At 38.4% G+C, this 24,717-nt stretch overlaps 2 protein-coding genes across 6 annotated transcripts; both read right to left on the reverse strand.

Moving 5' to 3' along the window:
* Nucleotides 1–182: 182 nt before the first annotated feature.
* Nucleotides 183–1,769, reverse strand: LOC122644214 (cytochrome P450 94A1-like). Its single transcript, XM_043837829.1, has one exon. The coding sequence runs from the start codon at nucleotides 1,758–1,760 to the stop codon at nucleotides 186–188; it is 1,575 nt and encodes a 524-aa protein (XP_043693764.1). The 5' UTR covers nucleotides 1,761–1,769; the 3' UTR covers nucleotides 183–185.
* Nucleotides 1,770–8,593: 6,824 nt separating this feature from the next.
* On the reverse strand, nucleotides 8,594–23,644 carry LOC122642469 (myosin-binding protein 1-like). Of its 5 annotated transcripts, none has more exons than XM_043835965.1 (5): nucleotides 23,447–23,644; nucleotides 21,697–22,977; nucleotides 21,464–21,536; nucleotides 19,647–21,133; nucleotides 8,594–8,840 (listed from the first exon to the last, which is right to left on the reverse strand). In XM_043835965.1, the coding sequence occupies exons 2-4, from the start codon at nucleotides 22,844–22,846 to the stop codon at nucleotides 19,672–19,674; spliced, it is 2,685 nt and encodes an 894-aa protein (XP_043691900.1). In that variant the 5' UTR covers nucleotides 22,847–22,977; nucleotides 23,447–23,644; the 3' UTR covers nucleotides 8,594–8,840; nucleotides 19,647–19,671. The 5 variants fall into 5 exon arrangements, with proteins under 5 accessions (XP_043691900.1, XP_043691901.1, XP_043691897.1 ...); XM_043835966.1 differs by having other exon boundaries at nucleotides 19,647–21,090; nucleotides 21,424–21,536; XM_043835962.1 differs by having other exon boundaries at nucleotides 21,464–21,539.
* Nucleotides 23,645–24,717: the final 1,073 nt, after the last annotated feature.

Below are 24,717 nucleotides of genomic sequence, written 5' to 3' on the forward strand. Positions count from 1 at the left end.
TGGTGCATGACCATGTCTGCAACATTGGATGACGATGAGAATGAGGGGTTGTGTACTATACACGATCATACTCATGCTATGGTTGAAAGCACGACCATGCACCATGACTATGTACGAAAACTCTCTCTCGGCATATTTATTCCCTAGAAATTAAAGACTAAATCATTGTCCATAGCATATACTAATTAATCACCATTAATTAATGAAGCACTCTCCACTGCTCTACCATCCTTCCTCTCCTCAACTCTCACCGGAAAACCTCCTTTCATTTTGGCTGACAAGTAAGAAGTGAAAAACGGATCAAACCCTTTCTCCGCCGGCACCACCCTATACTTCTGCATTACTCCGGCAACGATCCTCTGCATCTGCAAGAAAGCCATATCCTTCCCTAAGCAAATCCTCGGCCCCGCTTGGAAAACAGGGTATGTGTAAGGATCCTTCCCCAGAAATTTCCACTTTCCAGAAATCTCCTCCTTCTCCATCCACCTCTCCGGTCGAAACTCTGGCCAATCTTTCCCCCAAATCGCCTCTGTTCTTCCCATTGCATAAGGTATATATGTCACTCCCGTTTCTTTCTTCACAACAGTCCCATCTGGTAAAACATTGTCTGCAACTGCAAATTTGGTATCATGTGGAACTGGTGGGTAAAACCTCATACTCTCACAGAGCGAAGCATGAATGTAAACCACATGCTTCACCTCATCATAATCAAGCGATTCAGGCTTCTCCTTTATCTCCTTTAAAATCTCTTCTTCTACACGAGGGTTGTTAGCAATTAACCAAAAGAACCATGTCAAGGCTGCAGATGTAGTATCCCTACCTGCTACGATGAAGCTGATGACGATATCTGTAACAAATCGCTCATCCGAATGACCTGAACTCACGAATCTGGAGAGAAGATCCTCTGTTTCAAGTGAAGATTTTTCTTCCAGTTCTCGTTTCTTTTGTCTGACAAGATTTGTTGCGAATTCACGAACTGTCGAAATTGCTTCTCGTAATCGTTTCTCAGACCCAATGTTAAAAGCCCTTTTCAGTTTCCAAACTGGTGGTAATATGGCATTAAATCTCGCACTGCTTATCCTTGTAGCATCTTCAAATGCCTCTGCAAATTCTGATACAGGTTGTGGGAATGAAGGCGACAAGCATGCCGGATCGAACCCAAAAGCAATTTTGCAGATATTGTCAAATGCAAATCTTTGAAGAATGTCTTGCAGATCAAAGACCATATTTTTCGCAGAAGCTTCAACGAGCAGAGGAAGGAGACGACCAGAGAGTTCATCTTCCACAACAGTTTCGACGAATTTCCGGAGTGATTTGGTGTTAAATTCATGACTGGCAATTTGTCTCTGAAACTTCCAGTTATCACCATCTGCGTTGAAGACACCATCTCCAAGGAAATCGTAGAGGTGATCTCTGAAAAAATTTCCTTTTGGGTATTGGTAGAATTGGGTTTTGAGGATATGTTGAACGTTGGCGGGATTGGTGGTTATGAGTTGGAGATGGCCGAGGGGACGATGAAGAAGGACATTTCCATTAGGAGAGCTTTGAAGAAGCTCTGTAGCCCATTGACTGAATCGTTCATGATTGGAAGCTATGGTAAGTGAAGAACCCACCAAAGGGTATACCCTTGGCAGTTTGGATGAAACTGAAGATGATTTCTTATTTCCCACATAAGAAGAACAGGTTTTGATGAAGAAGAAGATGAGGGGGAGAAAGAAGAGGAGAACTGAAAGTAAGAACTCAAGGTTTAGCTGAATCATGATGATTGGATTTAGCTTGGTTATAATTTCTCAGTGGTGTCTTTCCTTTGGTAATGTATGTGTGGATTTATAAGCTGTGGACCAAATCTGATCTTGGGTTGGATAATGGAGATAAAGGGTGGAGATTTTTGTGGAGGAATCTTGCAGAAAAGGTAAAAAATATGGCCCCATAGAAGCTTCTATTTGATAAAGATTGATGCATTTGTCACTTGTGAGTTGTGGTGTGGTGGTCATTTTCTTTTGGAAACAAAAGAAATGTGGTGGAAGTGATAATGTTGCTCTAAATAATGAAGTCTTTGAGTAATTGAGGGAGTTTAGATTGGAAACTCTTTAATATTAAATCACAATGGTAGATTGGAAAAAGATTTCCAGAGACATTCCCAGTGGAGGAAACACTCACTGACAGTCATAATTTATTTGCCTCCCCCTTTTCTTTTAGATGAAGCAAAAGTATTCCTCCTTCTGTATTGACCCACATCTCACTACTGTGAGGAAATTCCCTCCACTTGGGAGAAAGATCTTGGGCAGCCGTGGCGGGAGCTGCACAGGTGCAGTACTTCTAAACGGCAGCAAAAACAGGAGCAAGAAAGTCATTTCATAGGTAGATCCCACCTGAGCCCTACATGTGAAATGACCAACCCCCATATATTTGGGGTGATTTTCGTGCTGCACCTGTACAACGTCCGCCACAGCTGTACAAGAGCCAAGTCCCTCCACTAGTAGGTGGAAAGAAGTTTTAACACATTGATAATTTTTTCCTTACAACAATAAAATGAAAATGAAAAAGATGGGTCCAATCAAGGAGAATCCTACAAATCTCATGTAATCACCCTCAAAAGTTTGCCTCAGTAACCTTTTCGGTCTAACATAAATTCCTTAAAAAATGGAAACTTATAGTTTGGACGACCTAGTTTTCTACAAGAGACAGTGAAGGAGGAATTCTTTTATCCACCTATATTTCGGATCTCCAACAAACAGAAGGATTAAGGAAAATTTCTATTCAGTGAATTATTATCTCTTCTTCTCCCCTCTATTTACCCCTCTTATTAATCTATTAACTGGTTCTCATTACATGTGAGTTCTTACCTCTTCTTCTCCTCTATTGTTTTAAAATGACCAAATTAACCCTTTATTAATATTTTATCCGGTTCTGATCACATGTGAGTTCTGATCCTTTATTAATTTTTAGAGAAAAGATTAGGCACACCACTAGGGTGCCCAGCATGTGTCATCATCTTTCACCCCTTTGGAAAAGACTTTTTTTCTCTCCTGTGTTCAGCCCTATAATTGGTGTATGTTGCTAGCTTAACAAACACAAGGTGGGCAGGGCTGAGATTTGCAAAGTGGGGGTGGGGATGGGATTTGCAGGATGGGTGGGACTAGTCACTGGGTTGCAGTAGGGGTGGGGTGGGATGAAAAGTGATAAGTATAAGAATGATGAATTCTGATTGTTTTACCTTGACTGTATCAATCCCCAAAAGGTAAAATATATGTACAACATTAGTTTCCTATTTTAGAGTATACAAGAAAGGAATGTACAGTCAAAGGATACGAATAATCTAATTCTACAACAATATGGATGACATGGTATCATGAAAGTGTCATGTTAACAAAAAGACATCTTTGCTCCATTGTTTTAAGGAGAAAGATAGACACATGGGAGTACTGGTGTACGGATAGAATACTACTTCTCAAAAATATATAAAAGAGAACGCCCTTAAATAGTTGGCTCAAAGTATATAGATCATGCCTTTATCAAAAAAGTATAGAGATCAATGATCATGAGGGTCAAGCTGTTTTTGGTAGGTTATATTTCTCCTCTAAAGAAAATCTTATTTTCCCTTTTAGGGATCTCTCTCTAGTCTAAAGTCTAAACTTGGGACCTCTATTGATCAATCTAAGCTTTCAAGTGGGAATGGAATCTTCTATCTTTCTATTTAATTTATGAAGTTGAATTTGAAAAGCTAAGTTACCCAACAGTACTGATCAGGGTGCGATAACAGCAACAGTACTGGGCACTCGATCTAAGATATCGGAAACCTCTTTCCAACATTTCATTGCGGTTATCTGTTTGCATGTCTCTAGAATCAGACAATTTCCATAAGGCTGCTTCTTTCAGAGAGACGTGTGAACTGGATGGAGAAAGATGGGACCTTTGGAGGTTGGAGAGTGAAGAGTCATTAATTTAGTTGATTAAATCCTGAAGAAAATAAAGTTATCTTTATCTCATTTAGGTTTTGTGGACGTGACTCTCTTCCTTCCCTCTGGGGCCTCCCAATCTTCTAGGCATTTAATGTATATCTGCTAGCCCTGCACTATCATTCTGACGGCATCCAGAAGGAGAAGTTTCTTCATTTTGGGTTATGTGGACCGCGGGGAGGGGGAAGTGACTGAATGACTTTCTTCATCATCCGGAACTCTCTCAGACCTTTCATCGAACAACAACGCTGCACTCGACGACCGCCACTAACGTAGTCACTGGTGATAATATGATAGGTTTGATTTCCACATTCATGATTAAAGAATGGAATACAAGCGCACTAGCGGAGGGAATGAAAACTGGGGAGGAAGGAGCATGCAGGATGTGTGGCTGCTTGGCTGTTGCAGGACGCAAAGCCACGCCACAGTAAAGGGTCAACTTCGCACGGACCGTGGACGGTGAAAGAGTCGGTCATCACCCACTGCAATCTAGTGTGCATATGATCATATGTAGACACGTTAGAAGGTCGAGAAGCAACTTCTTACAATGTTGTAGATTTGGATCGTGTGGTTGAAGGGACCATACCCGTCCCATCCATAAAGGTATTGAAAAATGAAATTGAAATTTTATATGCTCATGTTCTCTGTGCTGCAGCGCAGGTTGTGCCCAGACACATGGGCCTGCCACTCTGGGTGGGTAGGGTGGTCATTGCACCCACCCCCATGTGTTTGGGTGCAGGCACAGAGAACATTCTCCCTTTATATAAAAGGAACAAGTCTGGCACGCTGCCAGGTGCCCAGGTTGTGTCTTTCTCTTTGAGTCTCTCCCCTTGAAAGGATCACCATCACCATGCCATTTGCCCAGTGGTTCAGGCCGCCTATGTGCCTGAATCAACATGGTGCTCACCTTTCGTCCTTTATAAAATGGAAAAGGCTGAGAACACCGTCGGTATATTGTAATTTAGCATCCATTATGTCTCTTTCTTTCCCTATTTGAAATGATTCCCTTGTCCCTCCTATATGATGCTCTGTCCAGTGTCTTCATTGGTGCCAATCGTTAGCTTACCACATGTAGAGCATGTGCTTATCCCTTTCCCATTATAAAATTAGGACAAGAGATCGTTGGTTGATCATATAGTGTTTGCAGCAGTTCAAGAGCCAATAAGAGCATGTGTAGGAGCATTTATTTGGATGAAAATTTTTAATTCACTAGGCATTGAGCGATAATTTTGCACGATTTGTTGAATTTCACAGAGAGTAGTTTGAAAATTTCTCATTAAACCCTACACACTCTCTTCGCATTAAGCCTTTGAGTCCGGCTCCTTCGCCGCAGGTGTTTGATCAACCAACTCGAACAGCACCTACCATTCTCTCACACTATTCTCTAACAATCATTGGCCAGGTAGGTTCCTGAGTTCCCAAGGCAGATCCCACCTCCAATGGTCAGAGGCTCGCCACCGTCGGCACCATCTCAGTTCCCTCCATGGCTCATTTCACTCTCATTCCCTTTGAATGGGTAAGTTGGCAAATATTTGGGAGCCATCAAGATATTCCTTTTGAGGAAGGTATAATATAGACTTGCGGGTCATTTATAACAAAGATGAAAGGTTTCCTGCTCTACGAAGACCATGAAACCTACCTAATCTGCAGATATATAATAGTGCCACTTGGCCAATGTGGTAATTATGACTATATATTGAATATCTAAGAAATGATCTGAATTGGTCATGTGTCAATTTTAACTCTTAAATTTGAATATCTACCTTTCCGGTATGTCTATGTACTGCATAGGTGGTCCATGCACCCTTTTGGTAGTCTTTGATTTTTCAATGCATGGTTTTGCCACTTGACAAACTTCATTTGAGATAAAACTTAACTTGTGGGCAGGAAACTATTTGGTCTGCAAATCCACAAAATTTTAGCCTATACAATCTTCCACATGGCAAATATTGTGTAGGTTACATGGTTTGTGCAGACCAAGAAACATCAACCCTATAACAAATTACAAAACTTGGTTTGGAGGGGGTGGGGAGAGGCTCAAGGTGCCATAGTCCACTTTTCAATTTGCCCATGAGCTATGTTAGTTTCAAATGGAAAAGAATTTCCAAAAACATTGGGTTTCATTTGTACAATCTTGTTTTGCTTTTAAGATTGCCAAAACTTCTAATATGTACAAGTGGAGATTAATGGCAGTTTCTTACAAAATTTAGATGGATCTTTACAGAAAGAGAGAGAACTCATTTTGGGTTGAAATTTGACCAATGAGATCTTTGTTGGACCCAGATCATCTCCAACTCACATTCAACGGCTGGGAGCATCCAGGCATATACTCTGAGTTCCTCCGACCGTCAGATGAGCTCTGGAGAGGATTTCTTTCCACCTCTGTTTATTCTGCTTGCCAATGTGATAGGTTGTGACAATGATGGCAATTTAATAATATAGTGACACTTACCAAAACCCTTTCTTTCTTTTGTTTTTTTTTTGGTAAAAACCTTTCCTTTCTTTCAACAATGTAATTTTGATGAAAACTCCCAAGCCCACCTACAAGATAAGAAGCAACACCTTTTTTATTATTATATTATGGAAAAATGAATGCTACCTTGTCACGTGGCTCTTATGCTAGACACAAGAGTGTGTAAAAATACCACCTTACCTTCCATAAAATAAAAAATTATATCTATGTTGATGTCCCTACATGTGCTCTCATTGGCCCCTGCACTGATGCGGACACCACACAACCAGACAATGATCTCTTACCCTTATCTTTTTTTTTTTTTATGGGAAAAAGAACACTACATGGGCGCTTGTGGTGCGCTGCCCTACGCTTAGACACAAAGCATGCAAAATGATTGCCACACCCTCGGGATTTTGCTCCCCTGTTTCTAGGCACAGGGGACACGCGCCCAGTTAGCGTTCTCTTTCCCTTTTTATTTTGAAGTTACACCAAAGACTTAAAACAAGGTTGTGTTCTCTAAAGATATATGTAATTTAACCATAGTTCGGGTTGAAAATAAGGAAAGGAAAAAAAAAATTTCTGATTATTTTGATATGCAAATTTGAAAGACAAAAAAAAAAGAGTCAAAATTCAATTAAAAAATGGTAGAATGTAAAAAAAATTAATAATTATAAAAAAGAATTGAATTAATTCATGCATTTTAATTTTTTTTATAGAAAATTTTAACGAAACTAGAAATATCACGCTGAATTATTATTCACTTCCTCACTCTTTCATGAATTATTCGCAAGGACCTATTATTGGAATTCAAATTATTAGAGCTGAATTATTTGTGAAAATCAAATTAATGATTTTTTTTTTGAAAAAAAATTAACTATTTCAGGTTCAGTCTAATTTTTGCCAAGTTTTACAAATTATTCACAAATTTAATAACTATGGTTGTGAGTAGTGACTATGAATTTCGAATTTTGTTATGTTTCATATTTCAACCTTAGGCTAAAGTGGCAACCCTAGGTTGCAAACTTTGTGGTTACTCAATTTCTTGTGAGGACACAGTTGATAATTGTATGGAGTTCAAGCACAACTTAACTAAATCAACATTCTTATTTATTATAACTTTAATAGAAAATCAGTCATAATCTAAAGGCCACTCGATATTTTTCTCGAAGCAAATGAAAGAGAAACAAAGGATGAAACATAAATTATGAATCAACCAAACCCTCTCGGAGGTTTGCTTAAGAATAAGAAAGAGGAATATTAGGTCAAGGCGGAAGTTGCAAGTTTGAGTCCCATCAATCTCGACCTAGGATCTTTCTCCATTTTCTATGAAGAGGAGAGACAAAGATCAAGATCAAATTCCCAACAGCAGAAGGAAGAATGAAAGATAATGAGAAGTAAATTAAAATATTGTAAGAAGAAAAAAACAATACATAACTGGAAATTGTTACATTTTATAAGCCGAATTACCTAAATTTCAGCTGCTAAATTAGAACTAATTCCAATATATTATTGATTTCATGAGAATTGTGGATCCATCTTCAAATCCCTACATGATCAAGATTAGGTTGAGCTACAACTAAATTATTGAACTTATAAATTAATGTGATTTAGCTTCTAATTAAAGAAGTATTTTCTTATTAACGGATTAAAGCAGATTTAAGGGAGAGATTAAATCAAGGGGAAAAGTTTCCCATGATGCTACTGTACTATCTCTCTTCCATGGGATTTTTTTATTTTTAATTTTCTTACCTTGACTGTATGGGGCCATGTAAATTGTACTGTTCCGGCTCCGGTGCCGCCATTAGAGTGCTCGAGATTCCTCCAACACTGGCATTGTAGTTAACCCTTCATCCCCCTAAATTAAATTGAAATGCTCTTACTTTGGACCATAAAGTGAAACAGACTTCAGTTTTCATAGAAACATCAAATAATGGACCACATGTAGAGAAAAACTGGGACTTGCTTGGTTTTAACCACTATAACAACCTGAAATCTGAACCTGTTTAAATTTACAGCAGATGGTAGGTTGGGTAATTGAACCCAACCTTACGAAAATACAAACAATAAATTATCTTTACACACAAAAAATAAGCCTTACACAATTTATCCATTGACTGCCAAACCCCCCACCCCCACCCCCACCCAAAAAAAGAAAAAGAAAAAAAGAAAACCTTAAAGAACATATCAAATAGAAGAACAAGCCTATCAGAGAAAGAAAAAAAAAAAGAAAAAGCCAAGAAAAGAAAATGAGAAGGAATGAAAAATGTGAGTCCTTGGGAACAATGAAGCTGGTAATACTGTACATGCAATTCTGGACAGAATGTTGCAAGGGAGCTCTTGGAATGCAACAAAGCTTGCACCCTATTCACGCAAGTCTTCGATAATTTAGTTGACTTTCTGTTTTCCAGAGTTTGAATTCCTTCTTTGTCTGAAACATTAAGATATTGATCAATCAAAAGCTAGCACAAATTCGTCCTCATACCGATGTCTTGATCAAGAGAGGATGTATGCAAACTGAAATTCTGTCTAGTCTATATGATAAACTAGAGACCAATGAAAAAGGAAATGAGGTTTGAACATGCTAAGATTTTCAAAATTCTACTTTGAGTATATAACAAGAAAGGGGGGGGGGGGGAAGAGAAGAAGAAAGAAAATCAGCCAGTTTATGTGATCATTAGTCTCATATTGCATGCAAAAGAAATTTGTGTTCTTGGTTCTATAAAGCATCCACTGATCCACAAACCACTGGAGAATTAGTTATTCATTTTTGTTCACCTATATGTGGAGTTCATCTGTTTCATCAATGCACTCTAGCGGATCTGCTCTGATATGAAGGGTGCAACCCATTATGATCCCACTTTTGCAGGCCCCAGAAGGGGTGGACTGGAATAGTCTTAACTCCCAACCTTCCTGGCCACCCTTGGACAAACCCACATCTTCATGCTGGTAACCCAAGCGGAAAAAAATATTTGTCTTTGATAAGATCTGAAGTGCCAGTTATAATGGCAGGAGAAATTGGTAAGATCTACTGGCAGCAGTTCATATTAGAAGCATAAAATAAAGGGAGATCATAGGAGTACCCTGGGCATTTCAGAGATATGAAAACATTAATAGTCATAATAATGGTTCATATTAATTTTCATATGATCATCATCCATCTTTTCTTTTTTGTTTCAATACCATCATCATGATCAACATCATTATTAACAAATGAGAGATGCAACATTACAAAGTTGAGCAGCAAACTTCCCCATATATGAGATGCTTTTGTTCACATCAATTCTCAGCCCCTCCACTCTCTTCTCCCCACACCCCTCAGGGATATCACTTTTTTTTTAATCTTTTGAGTAGACATGAGAAAAACTTTATTTTCTGTCATTGAGAACAGTTTAAAATATTCCTCCAATTCACTCTTAGAATTCCGGACATCCAGTACCGCTGCAATATATTGTGCCAACATTTTTAGCTTCACAACTCTGAATTTAATAGCGGGGTAAAATAACGTATATTGTCTAGATGAAGCAAGCAGATGAGTTTATTAAGATGTGTAACTTACTAATTCAAGCTTTCAGAGAAACTGGTACAGAAAAACTAGTGTGTAATCAAAAGAACAGAACTTTTTGATACTAATAAACCATTTAACGTTGGCTACATTAATATTAAAAATTTAAACCAACTCTACTCGGCTACATGACCAATCCAAGGCTTTCTTCCTCTTCTACATCCTCCCCCACCCCTCCTCCCTTTTTTAATTGTAGGGCAACTGTGCCAAGCCTGAAATTGTACCCCATCTGAACCCAGGGTGGCTTGGGCTTACCTTGGCACACCGCACAGCCCAAGCCCAGCCAGTTCATTTCCCTATCCACCAACTCCCAGATTAAAAAATTGGCAAGACAAGCACCAATACAGAAAGTTAATCTCTATACTGAACCAAAAGAGTGACCTAGCCCTCAATTATCTAACAGTGCATAAGAAGACCTTGTCCAGACGGTTTAACTTTCCCTTCAAAAGCCTACTTGACCAAACTCATTTAGTCACAGGTACACCAATTGTATCTTGGATAGGTCAGTGGGGGAAATAAAATATTGTTAAATTCATGAAATGGTCTAAGCATTGAAAGAGAGAATTATTACTTTTTCTCTTGAAACATCATGTACCTAATCAGAATAATTTTAGGAGAGATTTATTACTTTTTCTATTTAAACATCATGCACCTAATCAGAATAATTTACTACTGTCTATTTGATCTAGGGTTAGGAATTTACCTAACCAGAATAATTTTAGGAGAGATTTATTACTCTCTTTAAAAATCATGTACCTATACAGAATAATTTACTTACCGCCTATTTGATCTAGGGTTATGAATTTCAAAGCTGAACTACAAGGAAAGATGATGGGCAAAAGGATAGTGCTGCATAGGATTTATAAAAATAGAAGAAACCAGGGAAACTAGGACCAAATACCACTTTGGCTTTCAAAACTCTTAATGCTACAAGGAAAAGACTAAAATCCCTATTCTAACTCCAACCTATACTATAGGCCCATTAAATAGCTCATTACAAATAAACCCACAAAGTTTATCGTTCTTCACTTTAGACTGTATCCATAGTCCAAACCAACGTTCAAGAATTTGGTTTCAACTGTTACGAAATCAAATAATACAACCATAATCGATGAAGAAGAAGAAAAAGAGAGAGAGAGAGAAAGAGGAAAAGACCTCACGGTTTGGCTTGTCAGACCAACCATGAGCAGTAATATGTATTAATAATAACCCTAATATATTACAATGACACTAGTACCCTTACTCTATTACTTAACTTAAACAGTACCACACTTTCAAAACAACAGCATGACTTATAAACATGAGCTTAAACACTACCACAACCTATAAATGTCACCACTAACACTAAAACATCACCACACTACTAAATGTCCCCACACTTAAACACTCCACCTCAAGCTGGAGCATATAAATTAAGGATCTAGCTTAGAACAACTAGAAACGATATAAACAGAAAAAACAGTCTTGAACATATATATAACAGTCGTAGATGCCAGTGAACACAGAAAATTTCCTTCAGGTTGCAATACAAACACAAACACACCAATCATCAACAGCAACAGTAGAGAAAAATCTTTATATCGAATAAATCAAGACAGCAACGATCAAAATTTGCGACAGAGAATACCAACCACAAACCAGAATACTATAGCAGTAACAGCAACAGCAACATCATAAACCCTTCTCAAGGAAGGCAAGCAATAGTATTCCCAAAGAAGACAAAAAAAAGAACATAGGGTGCTCCAAACCAAGTATAAAAGTGCAACATAGATTGCAGCAAACCACAGATAACAGCATAAGGCAGCTGCAAACCACAGATATTAGCATAAGGTAGCTGCAAACCATGAGCACAGCATAAGGGTGTTGTGAACCACAATAACACAGCATAAGGTTGCTGCGAACCATAAATACAACATAAGAACATAAGATAGTTGCAAACCACAAATATAGTATAAGGTTGTTGCAAGCCACAATAACAGTCTTCATAAGAAAACACATTGCAGATGACATGAACGAGCAATAATAATAATATTCAAATAAAAACATGAAAACAGGAGATGGCAATCTTGTTACACCCCCTGAGGTTTGTCCCGTTTACTTGTACACTCCCTTGTTTTTAAAACCTTACTTACAAACCCCGTAGGACTTTGAGTGTTACCGTGTTAGTCAGGTGTTAGTTTTATAATGTAAAGGACCAAAATAGCCTTTGTGCATCTTTTCCAAAATAGCCAAACTAAAATGACCATTGTATCCTTATTCCATTTCCAACCTTGAAATAACAATTTAGGGCTCGAAATTACAAGATTTCTCTGGGTTTGGTCTACACCATCATGTAAATCAAACCCACTATAACAATTTAGGGCCTTCGTTACTAAATTGCAAGGCACAGATCTTACAAGATTCTCCCTGATTGGGGTTACGGCCGCGTCTACACCGTCGTCGTCGTCAATTGTACCTTCACTGAGCCATTAGGTGCCGACGGCGGTGGTGGCGATCGAGATTCTAATGTAACTGAAGAAATCCAAGCACTGAATGAAGCTCCTGGTAGCTTCAACACTTCGATTTTCACTTCTTCGCCTCCTTACGATTATCTTTATTGTAGGTTGCCTTTGTACGGAATCTGAGCCCTCAGAGGATAAGGGAGTGGATGGCATACCAAGTGAAACTGTTCGGAGAAAAATCCCACTATGTAATTTATGATGCTGGAGGGGTTAATCGTGGGATTTTAGAGGTTTTGAAGCCGTGAATGAAGAAAGGGTATGTGACATTGCAGGATATCAGAGAGCAGGAAAGGTTTGATGGGCACTATCACAATCAGTTCCTGGTGGTGAATGACTGCTTGCATCGTTATAAGTTCATGGCCAAGTGGATGCTCTTCTTTGATGTGGATGAGTACATCCATGTGCTGTACAAGAGCAAAATTGGATCGGTTCTTGATTCGCTTTCTGATTAGACACAGTTCATCTTCACTCAGTTAACTTCTTCTCCTCATGATCTGTTCCCCTGTTTACTTTATTATTGACTGGTTCAATTACATCTGCAGATTCTAATTTAAATACATAGAAACACAGAAAATCTATATCTCCCAACGAATTTAAGTTTCAACAGTAATTAATTTTGCTTCAAAATCTTATTATTTCTGAATTGAGCAATTGGGTTTCATTTCCCTTCTTATCATTAGTTTTTTTTTAGGGCCTTTGTTACTGGAATCATGTAAATCAGTGCAATTGTAAGTTCTGAGCCTTGCAATTTCTGTTACTTTCAGCTTTTTCTTGCTTGCTGAAGGCGCCGCCGCCCTCTTTTCCAGTGTCTCCGCAACCATCCTCCAATAGATTCTAATTTATCCAAAAGGGTATTATGGTAGACTCCTATTGCCATAAGGGTATTTTGGCCTTTTATGAATTTATGGCCTGCTGACATCATCAGTTAACAGGTCCACCCTAACGGAATGGGTATTCTATCAGTCCTAGGGGGTCTGAAAGTAAGGTTTTAAAAGGTAGGGGGTGTGCAAGCCACGAGACAAACCTCAGGGGGTGTACAAGAAGTTTACTCTAATACTAATCTCAAATAACAATCTCCAATCTCCCCCCTCACATGTAGCACTACACGTGGACAAAAAATGCAGAGGAGACAACAAAGAGTAACCCATCATCATAGAGCAGTAACAACCAACATCAGCAGACATAAACCACGTAACCATAAGCAGCCTCAAAAAATAAGATCCCAGATCAATTAAATTTAAATAAATTTGAGCAAATAAAAATAACATTCAATAATTGCAATAGCACATTAGATGTAAGGCACCCACAAGATGAAAAATAGCAACAACAGATCTTGGACAAGTATGCTTTCAATACAGAGAATATTCCCTCAAAATATGGTCATCATCCAACGGTGGGATCTGGTTTTGTAGAAAGTCCTTAAAAAAGAGAAACTTGTTCCTAAAAAATAGGATCTTGTTACCATAAAAATAAAAACAGAAAGAACAGCCAATCCGCACGTCTGATCAAAATGAAAATTTAGTAGAGTGAACGCATAAGGATGATGAACAAGCTCCCAAAAAGTAGCCAAATCCTATGGCTACAATACCAATAAGGAGCCAGAATAGGAGAGAACCAATATCATAAGATCCAAAACTCAGATTTGTTCACTTTTCTGGTCGAGTGTCCCTTCTAGTCAACAGATAAAAACCCCAGAGTTTGAAGTGTATCCAATGGTTGAATATCAAAATATAGACAAGTTTTAAAAAATAGAAACTCTACTAAAAATTAGGAATCCAGATATCTCTAAATCTGTAGGTTATATGTTAACCAAATTCTGGTCGTGTGCTACACCCAATACAGAGATTAACTGCCCAAAATTATAGCCTGATCTGAAGGCCAGATTCTCTATAATGGAAGAATCCAAAGCAGAGCAAAATAAAACCTAAACAGGGTATCTGCAAGCTATCACAGTGCAGGAAATCTGAGATAAAACTGAAACTGAAAGTCCGTTATATTCAGCAGTAGTATCACTTCAACAGTCTTCACCAAATCTGACAATAGAATAATAGATCAACAGCACTAACCAATTTTGGTTATAGGTCTGAAATTACTGGAGTTGAAGAAAAATAATGCTACAATCATATGCAATCTTCAATATCACCAACAGGCTGATCTGTTGGCCTCCAAAATAAGGTCTAGTGGCTCTCCAAATAGATTCAATCAGACCCCAAATATCTGCGAAATTATTTGAGATTCAAAGTGTTCGATTAGGGTTTTGACAGTCTCGGACAGAACAGGGTAGGGGTATGTCAGGTAGAGAAAAATAATATTAAACTGAGGATTATAAGTTGGAATTGATGGGTTTTTATGCCAGGGACTAACATACCAAGTTTAGGAGCAATCAGAGTTGAAATATGAATTTATGAAGTTTTTTTTTTTGATGATATACGAATTTATAAAGTTGAGTGGACGAAAGGGAAAACAGGGTATCTGTGGGAGCCAGTTCAACAGGCCAATAAACAAACTTGCTAATGGCTGGAACAAAACAAAACAGCCGCAGCCGAAATTTTCAAGTCAAAAAAATCAAATCTGTACAGTATAAGAAACCCTAGTTTTCATGTTTCAACAACTAGGGCTACTTTTTGGCTTTGATACCATGTTATGAAATCAAATAATACACAACTAGCATCTACGAAGAAGAGAACCGAGAGAGAGATGAGAAGGGATGAGAGCTCACAGTTTGACTTGTCTGACCAAACGTGAGCAGTAACTAGAATTAATAATAACCCTAATCTATTACACTGACACTACTAACCTTACTTATTCTATCACTTAACTTAAACACCACCACACTTTCTAAACAACAACGTGACTCATAAACATAAGCCTAAAAGCTACCACAAATTATAAATGTCACCGCTAACACTAAAACATCACCACACTATTAAATGTCACCACAACTTCAACATTGACCATAGTCGAAACTGAAATTTACTACAGAAATGGCCGAAACAGCACCGAAATGGTCAAAATATACCACCGAAATGGCTGAAATGGCACCGAAATATGGTACATTTTGGTGAAAAAACTGAAAACTAGAAGAGCCCTCAATTCACATGCCATTTCTTTTCAACAACTGTCGAAACTGAGATATGTCATTGTAGAAAACCTAGGACCTGTAACCAGTAACTTTAGAGAGGAGAAAAGAGAGAAGAGAAGATGGAAGAAGACTGTGCAATAGATTATGTTAGCTCTCAGTAACGTGAGAGTAGTCTCTTCTTCCCTTATCTTATTTATAATAAAATCAATAGAAAGTTACATTAGAAAAGAAAACTAATTCCTTGTCAGCCAAGGAGAGAAAATAGGAAACTAATTTAATAAGGAAACAAGAGAATCTAACCTAGAGTAGGAAACATAGCAAAGAAATAGCAACTAGCCTATTATGTAATCATGATAGGAACAAACCCCCTACTTGTGATACATATCTCAACAGTCATAGAAATTTCAAACTATGTTCCAAACTAATCAGATGGACATTGAAGCCTTGGTGGGCAGGCGTTTCCAAAATTCTTATGACCAGAAAATGCACCTTGGAATAACCTAGCATCACCATGAAGTCCATACTGCATTCCAAAATCCCACATCCATCTCATACAACTAAATCAAAAGATACGCCTCATAAATCTTCCAGTGCCATGATTTTCCCACGAGTTCATGACACAGTAATAGACATGAGCTCCCCTCAATCATTTGTATTCTTTAGGGATAGCAATAGGTTTGGTACTGGTATTTGTCAACCTGAAAGCAACTTAACTGACAGTAACCACAAGCTACCCCCATCTTCTGTTTGAATGGATCAGGATAGGGGACAAGGTAGATCAAAATATCAAGAGGGAACCTCACAGAAACTTTTAAAAGAAAATTAGAAGGGTGGGGGGATGAGAATTATAGGTCATACAAATTCATGTGTGGTTGCAACCCAAGACCTAATGGAGATACTGTTTAGAAACTAACTCAACCTGATAGTTGACAAAGTCCTCACACACATTCTAATAGAAGTGTGGCCCATTTAACTCACCACATTGTTGTGCAACTGTAGTGTAAAGAGAGGAGCAACTTGTTCCAATTAAAATGGAAATTATTCAATGTCACTCACTTGATATTAGAATGCTTATGAAGGTAGTCAAGTAGCAACCGAGCATATTGTGTGCCCCACATGGCCACACATATCAAATCCAATATGTTTCAAAGTAAGGGAGATTATTTGGGTTTGTAAAAGTAAAATTATAGTATGTTGAGAATATTCTTGAGCATAGCAGTAGCCAGGTAGGTTATTTCTAAGACACAGAGCGAGAAAAAGAGAGAATTATTGACTTATTTCACACATAACAGAGTAAACCGATGTTCTCTAAACTCCCCCCCCCCCCCACACACACACACCCCACCCCCAAAAAAAATTCACACTTCTATTAGACCAACAAATTTCTATACACAAAGGGGAGAAAGAAAGGATTGGTCCACTGTTCCATACAACAGAGTAAAACCAATAACTAGGATTAGAAAAATACGGAAGGAAGAGGGATACGGCAGCTAGAAGGCTGCTGAAATCTCTATAGCAGAAAATAGAAAATAGGTCAAGATGAAGAAGAAAATAAAGGCAGATGACTAGGAGAGCCAGAAGTCACTTGGTCTTTATATAAACAATAGCTAGCATTAGAAACTCAAGGACAACAACCACAATAGCAGAGAAGTAGAGCAAGAATTCCACATCAATGCAGTAAAATCAATAATATGGTACATAAACTGTAACGACCCAGCCCCTCTCTTGGCATGATATTGTCCGCTTTGGCCCAATGGGCCTAACGGCTTTAAAACGTGTCATACAAAGTAGAAGAGGCTATTCTTTATCAGTAGCTCAAGATCTCCCTTTCTAGCCGATGTGGGACTAAGTTTGCACCCTCTCACAAATCTCCCAAACCCCCTGGTACTAAGCCGTCTCTTGGTTGGGACACCTCAACAATCTCTCAGGTAGGCTGGTACTATGCCATCTTCTTGGGGCGTTACATAAATCCTACCCTCTTTTTCTTCAAATAGATGATAATGCTTTGAAATTTAGTAAATCCTCCAAGTATTATTTCCTTATAACCTTTTAACTTCTACCATGACTTGAACACAAAATTTAGAAATTTCATAAACTACTAATGTACTTCAAAAAAGTTCGAACTACATTCTAATTCTTGAACCTATTATCTACTTCTTGTACCTGTAACTTCAACTTACTAAATTCCAAAATAGATTTTAAGGGGGGGGGGGGAAACCAACAAACTTACCTGCTGCTGGATCCCTTATATAGTTTTTATTTATAAGTAGGACCCCCCTCAAATATTAACCAATCATTACCATAATACCCTCCTGATGGAAACTTCAATTATGCCTCTCCATATCTCCAAATGTGGACAGAACTTCCTTCAGGCTGATATGCCAATGAACCAGAAATTTTCTTTTCTTACTCTCCTATGTAAAGCTACACACTTACAACTCCAATGAGTAGAACTTTGATTAGCAAATACATGGGATGCTACAACATAATTGACAGCCATCTATGGCAAAGAAGGTGCAGAAAAATCAGTGAATTGAAATCTTAAGGACAACGATTTCAGGGGTGTATTTATTATTTTCGTCACCATTAAGAGTCCTCTAAACTTAAGAGGAAGGTGCCAAAACCTTGATGACAAAGACCCCATATGTGCATTTATTACCTCTACTATAACTGCTCTTTGTTGTTGCACTGCACAAGCAATGGACTGCAATCTTTTATCCATGTAATTGACAAAATAGATGGAGGCTCAGTCAGTAGAATAGTGGACCTATAACTCTATCCAGCCTAGCCACATGATCACCCATATTTTTTCACTTACAACTGCATACACTTTTTTTTTTAATTAATTTATTCAGTCAATCTTTCTTATCATCCCGAATAAGGTCAGTGTATCCCTTTCCGTTTTGACCTAAAGTTTCCTTCTTTAAGTTTAAACAAAATCTGACCACTTCCTACCGTGCATTTTTCCCATGCAATGAACACCAGCAGAATAAGTACATTGCAAAACTGATCCAAAGGACAATGTTTAATTGATAAAAGTAAAATACAAAAACATTGCAACAAACAAAAATAAATGTCAGAGGGAAATATCATGGGATCCCAAAAGATATGTGAGACATCACATGGTCCACGCCGTACCTACTGGCTCAAATGTGTGCCCGAACTTCCAAGCAACTTATTAATAGAGGATTGAAGTTTAAAAAAAAGGATTGGAAAACATGGGAGAGGCATAAACAACGCCGTCATCCAAAATCCATAACCCAATAGAACCCACATTACAGCCCAAAATTTTCTGAAACTCACGACGAATTCAGACCAAGCACATTTAACATGCTTGCAAACTGGATAACATGCTTGCAAACTGGATTTGTCCATGTATAAACTGTTTATGCTCCATTGGAACATTGCATCAGGATTGGAACAGTCTATTCTCTCTGTGCATCTTAAGCATCAGGGGTTTCCAAATCAAAAACAATAACTAGTCCTCACTACAAGTGGTCACCTTCTATCTTTCATGCTTAAACAGTAAAAGGAAGCACAAAAGTGAAATTGGTTTTTTACAACATCCACTTCTTATAATATGCTTTCCTTGCAAGCATCTGTTTTTACGTTTACCAGCCATCCATCGGGCCTTTCATTCACTTAAGAAGCACAAGTATAAACTTCATTAGCATAAAGAGAGAGCAGAACGAACGACCAAAAAAAACATTCTATTTAAAGTTTATGTCAAAGGGAAGGCTGGCCCGAGGTCTACCTTTTACCCTCTTCCTAGGATAGATAGGATCATCACTATTAATTACAGACAAACTTTTATAGTGGCTGATAGGAATCTAAAAAAGCACAAACACATAAACACTAACATTATGGAGGAGTTATGAGTGCTTTTGCAGTAAACGGCTGAAGAAATAGTTAGAACAGCACTGATTATGCACTGGAAAGTAAGTATGCTGTTCCAAACAAGCACTTATAAGCTAAACAGTCATAAGTTTCCAGGTGATCAAATAAATAAATGAGGGAACAAGATAATCCACTCAAAGGGAACTATGAATAAAACAATAAAAGAGAACGCAAGAGAGTAGAAAAGATTACCTTTTGGTCACCATGACAAAACCTCAAGCAATAGCTTGCTCTCTTCTCTTTATGCCTAGTTTCCGTAATTCACACAGGTGCTGAGCTATCTCTCGAATAAATTTTAATCCTTCGTCCCCATTCCTAAGAGAATTAATAGCATGCTCAAGAAAATTCCTGTCTGCCTCAAGTGCCGCTAACCTCTCATTCAGGTCTGAAACTTCATTCCCCACAGATTCGAAACCAGACACCCCACCATCCATGGTGGAGCCCGGCCTATCACAAGCAATATGATCATTTTCTTTATCATCAAGAGAGTTCCCAACTGGGGGATTGTATCTTTCTTCTGCAGGAGAGTTTCCTTTAGGTAGCAACGCACCCCTTTGCACCGAAAAATCTTTGTCCACCAAATCACTAGTTTCTTGAGCTAACTCATTTTCATGAATCTCTTCCAGATCATTAATTTCGTCTGCGTCCCTCCCAGAATACACACCATTTGACAAGTCCACATAAACCCAATTATCAGAAAATAGATGCAGCCTCTTTTCCAACTTCTTCAAACATTGTGATATATATAACCTTTCATCTTCAAAGTCTAATACTGAATTCTTCAAAATGCTCATATCATTAGTTCCTTCAGGTTTATCACTACTGTCAGATTCTCTAGTATCTGGAGTGTAACAAGGAATACTGGCATCAGTTTCAATGCCACTTGGCTCTGAATGATCCACTCTCATGTCTACTCCCCTCATATCAGATGTTGCCTCCTGTACATTCTCCAACATTGATTCATCTGAGGATTTTTCCTTGTAAAATTCAAGCTCTGCTTCCAGATCTTGCATCTCTTTTTCCCTTTCAGCAAGGAGATCATTTGCCTTTTGTAATGCTTCTACATCATACTCTGCTTGTTCTTCCATCATTCGTAGGTACTGCAAGGCTTCCATATGGAGTGCTGCCTTCTCCTCTTGCAGTCTAGTAATCATAGCAAGTGCCTGATTTGCAGCAATAGCAGCAGCATTTCTTTCTTCTTCCAATTCCTTGTACAAAGCACTCATTGATTTCCGGTCATACTCAACTTGTCGTTTCAACCGATCAACCACATTTTCACCTTCAATTTCGCTGACAATGCTTCCATCCAAAGATTCAAACCCAGATTCATTCCTCTCAAGTGAGATCTTCTTTTGAAGTATCTGCACTCCAATAGAGCTAGGAGAATCAGAAGTCTTCAATTCATCACCATTTCCATGCACCTTGGGACCCATATCATTCCCTGACAACTCAAGCCCTCGAACAGATGATAGGTGTGACAGAAACAGCTTGAGATCTTCACTAACTCTTGCACTATCCATTCCACTAAGTTGTTCTGCAAGCTGACCAGATGCTTGACTTCCCTTGTTACCCACAGCTAACTTGTATGCATCAGAAAGAGAATTGGGCAATAGTGGACTGTAATCACTTGAAACCTGGTCTGTTTTCAAATCCAATCCAAATGTCATGGTTAACCCACTTCCTGGTTTACAGACTTCCTCACTTTCTTTGGCAGAAGTATGCCCAGTATCAGAAGTTCCCATAGAATCTGTAAACCATTTCATGCAGAAGAAAAGTCAAAAGTTAAACACAAATGTGCAAGCAAGCCTTTGTGCATGAGTGTGTGTGTCTCTGTGCTTTGTATATATACATATACATACATACATACATACATACATACATACATACATATATATATATATATATATATATATATGATAGAGAGAGAGTTTACCATTGTCTCCAGGAGATCCCGTGGCATTTGAAACCTGATCTGTTTTCAAATCCAATCCAAATGTCATGGTTAACCCACTTCCTGGTTTACAGACTTCCCCACTTTCTGTGATAGAAGTGTGCTCGGTATTAGAAGTCTCCATAGCATCTGCTGTAAGAACCAGTTCAAGCAGGATAAAAGTCAAAAGTTGAAACATAAATGTGCATGCAAGCATTTGTGCAGAGTGTGTGTGTGAGTGCGTGCGCATGTGCATGTGTATGTGTCTGTGTTTGTGTATTTGAGAGAGAGAGAGAGAGAGAGAGTTTACAGTTGTCTCCTAGTACTTCAACAGGAGCTTCCATGGCACAGGTTGATGCAGGAATGTCATCTAGTGAGATAAGTTCACATGGTGCAGAAGGGTTGACTCTCTGTTCAACTTGGTGCCAGTTAAGTTCCTCCAATCCATGCCCAATAGCAACATCAGGTGCAGAAGATGCCACATCATGGGGCTTGTCTACTTCAAGCTGCATGGGTGGTATTAAAACTGAATGCTCGGATGTAGAAGCTTCATGGATCATCTTCTCTAGGGTGAAATCATATGACATATTCATAGGTAAAATCCCTGGACTACTTGGATGAGTCTCCAGCTGCTCATATTGAGATATTAAATCTTCCTTGAGATCATCTGGTTCAAAAGCCAGAGCGCTTACATCGTCTTCATCAGAAAATGGGACTTCTGACTCAGTATCAGATGAAATCTTCAGCTCAGTGTACCCAATATAAGACAAAGGATCAACACTGCGACTACCCTGATTAGAATCTCTCAGCGACCCAGATGGTTTTTCTCTTCTCTTCTGCATGCCACCCTGATATCGAAAATCGCCATTTTCTGCCGGACGCAGGGAAGGAACATCAAGTTCTCCAAGCTCAGGTGCATTCAATTTGGTCTGGAGATACCTACTGGCTGATGATCTCATTGCCCATGGATTGTTGCAACACGAACAGGGCCTTGTCCTAAAAGAATCAGGAGAAGGATCATTGAGAAGGGGATACTCATCAACACTATGTTCAGGATCCATTCCCAATTTACCCACCAGCAACCTGTATGTTTCAGAATTGGACTTGTTCTCTGTAGCAAAGGAGAAGAGGCATGCTTCGCACATTTCATGGACATCCGCAAGCTTATCGTGAATATGACAAAGAACCAATGATGAGATCTCTAATTTATGGGCACCACATATTAAATTTCTATAGAATCCCGGCTTCTCATCACCTAGGACATGATCAAGCCTCGAGCATAACAGACATGGGATTTGTAATTTACAGTGCCGAGAAAATTTGGTCACCAAATAGGAGAAAATCGCATCGACAAATAAGAGAAAAATCAGCAGCCATTCAAGAACAGCAGAAGACAAAACAGTTCTGAACCCTCTAGAACTCCTATGTACTGTAACAGATGAAGTCCCACTTGCAGCCATGCCCAGCACAATCTATGCGACAATCAAGCAAGGGGCCCCAAATGGCAAATCCAAGAGAACACCAATTGCCAGAAGAAAACAAATACCAATCCTCTGGCAGTGATGTCCAAGATACAGCAACAAGCTCAAAACTGCGACATCAATAATTCAAAATCAACAACCAAACGCAGTAACAACGAGACGGATAAGAAGCAGGGAGAAGGGGTGTATATAATAAAGCAATACATACAATAGCAAAAGGCCAACAAACCTGGAGCAGAAATGGAATAAAAAGATAGTTGAAGGAAAAAAAGTCAATTAAGTAATGTCAGGAGAAATTATGAAAGAACCCAGTTGTGGGAAATTATCAAAAACCCACCACCACCAGCAACACCAACAACATAGCTTTATCCCAACTAAATGGGGTCGGCAATCAAAAATCCAACAAAAACCATAAACTGCAACAGAAGATTAGCCCACTTACAGATTGCTAAAAAGAGCACAAATGATAAACATGGAATCGAAACTAACACCTTAAACAAGATAATTCAGGATTTAAACGGAAAGAATAAATAGAACAAAAAACAAGTTGGCAAAATCAGAATTCTATTAAACTCTAACCTGTTCTTCCGAGAAACCACACCAAATGTAGATTGATTTCAGAAGCTGATCATCAAATCAAAAGGAACCGTTTTCTCCTGTTCGTGACAGAATATATTCTTCGTATGATTCCAATGACGACAGTGGGAAAACATAACAACCCAATCGAAAATTTGTATTTTTTTGACAGATATATACCTAGTTTCTGAAAAGAAAAGTAAAAAAGTCGGCTGCAACTACATATACCGACGAAGACCGAAAGGCCAAAATCATACACTCTTTGTCATAAGAAAAAGAAATTCCATTATATGTTAAAGTGAAATTGTTTGGAAGGAAACGAAAGGAGGAGTAGAAGAAATATTTTATAATTTGAAGAAAGAGAAGTTACGCCATTGTAGTGGGAATCTGTGTATCTTTTCTATCACATGGTGAAGGGTGTAAAAGAGTAGGAAAGGTGGACGGCTATTTCAAGACAACATGACAAAGTGTAACGTGTCGTGCCCGAGACTCCCCACCCACCACCCCAACCACCTACTTGGCCTATAGCAAAATTATAAAATTTAGGGAAAATTTCACGGACACCCCTTAAAAGTATCCAATATCTCATAAACTTATCATACTTGATCAAAATGTCACAAACACCCCCTATTTTTATGAATTTATATCAATTTAGTCCACTCGGTTAGTCTCTGTAGTTAAGTGCCTGTTAACTCTTTTTAAATGGCGAAATTACCCTTACCATAGTGAAATCCCTATAATACCCTTAATGATGAATTAATGATGTTAGAAGTTAGTTTTTACAAAAAAACAATTTTGCCCTTATTTTTATTCAATACTTATTTTTTTTATTCCTTTTTTTTCTCCCCTTCTTCTTCTCCTTCTTTTCCTTCTGCTGTTTCTTCCGCCGCCACCTCCTCCAGCCCTCCTTCTCTTGCTCCCCTGCAACCCTGCCACGTCTTCTTCTTCAGCTATTGTTGGATAAAAATTATATGTAATGAAATTATATTCAATTTCATTCCATCTCATCATACTAAAGATTCAAAAGGTCTTTGTCACATGTGGTCTTTGTCTTTTGTCTTTTGTCTAAAATGTATTTTCACCAATCTTATTCAAATTTGAGTTTTCCTTTTTCTCCAGATTTTGAGTTGCATTTGTAAAAGAACCAATGTTGTTTAGTCCCACATTGGTTAGCTTCAAGGATGTGAGCTTGCTTATAAGTATTCATGGGTCCTTAAGGGACATGGGTTCCTTAGAGAGAAGTGTGTCCTCTCACTTGTGTGGGGGTTGGTCCG

This window comes from Telopea speciosissima, chromosome 10, assembly GCF_018873765.1.
Source record: "Telopea speciosissima isolate NSW1024214 ecotype Mountain lineage chromosome 10, Tspe_v1, whole genome shotgun sequence".
Lineage (NCBI taxonomy): Eukaryota > Viridiplantae > Streptophyta > Magnoliopsida > Proteales > Proteaceae > Telopea > Telopea speciosissima.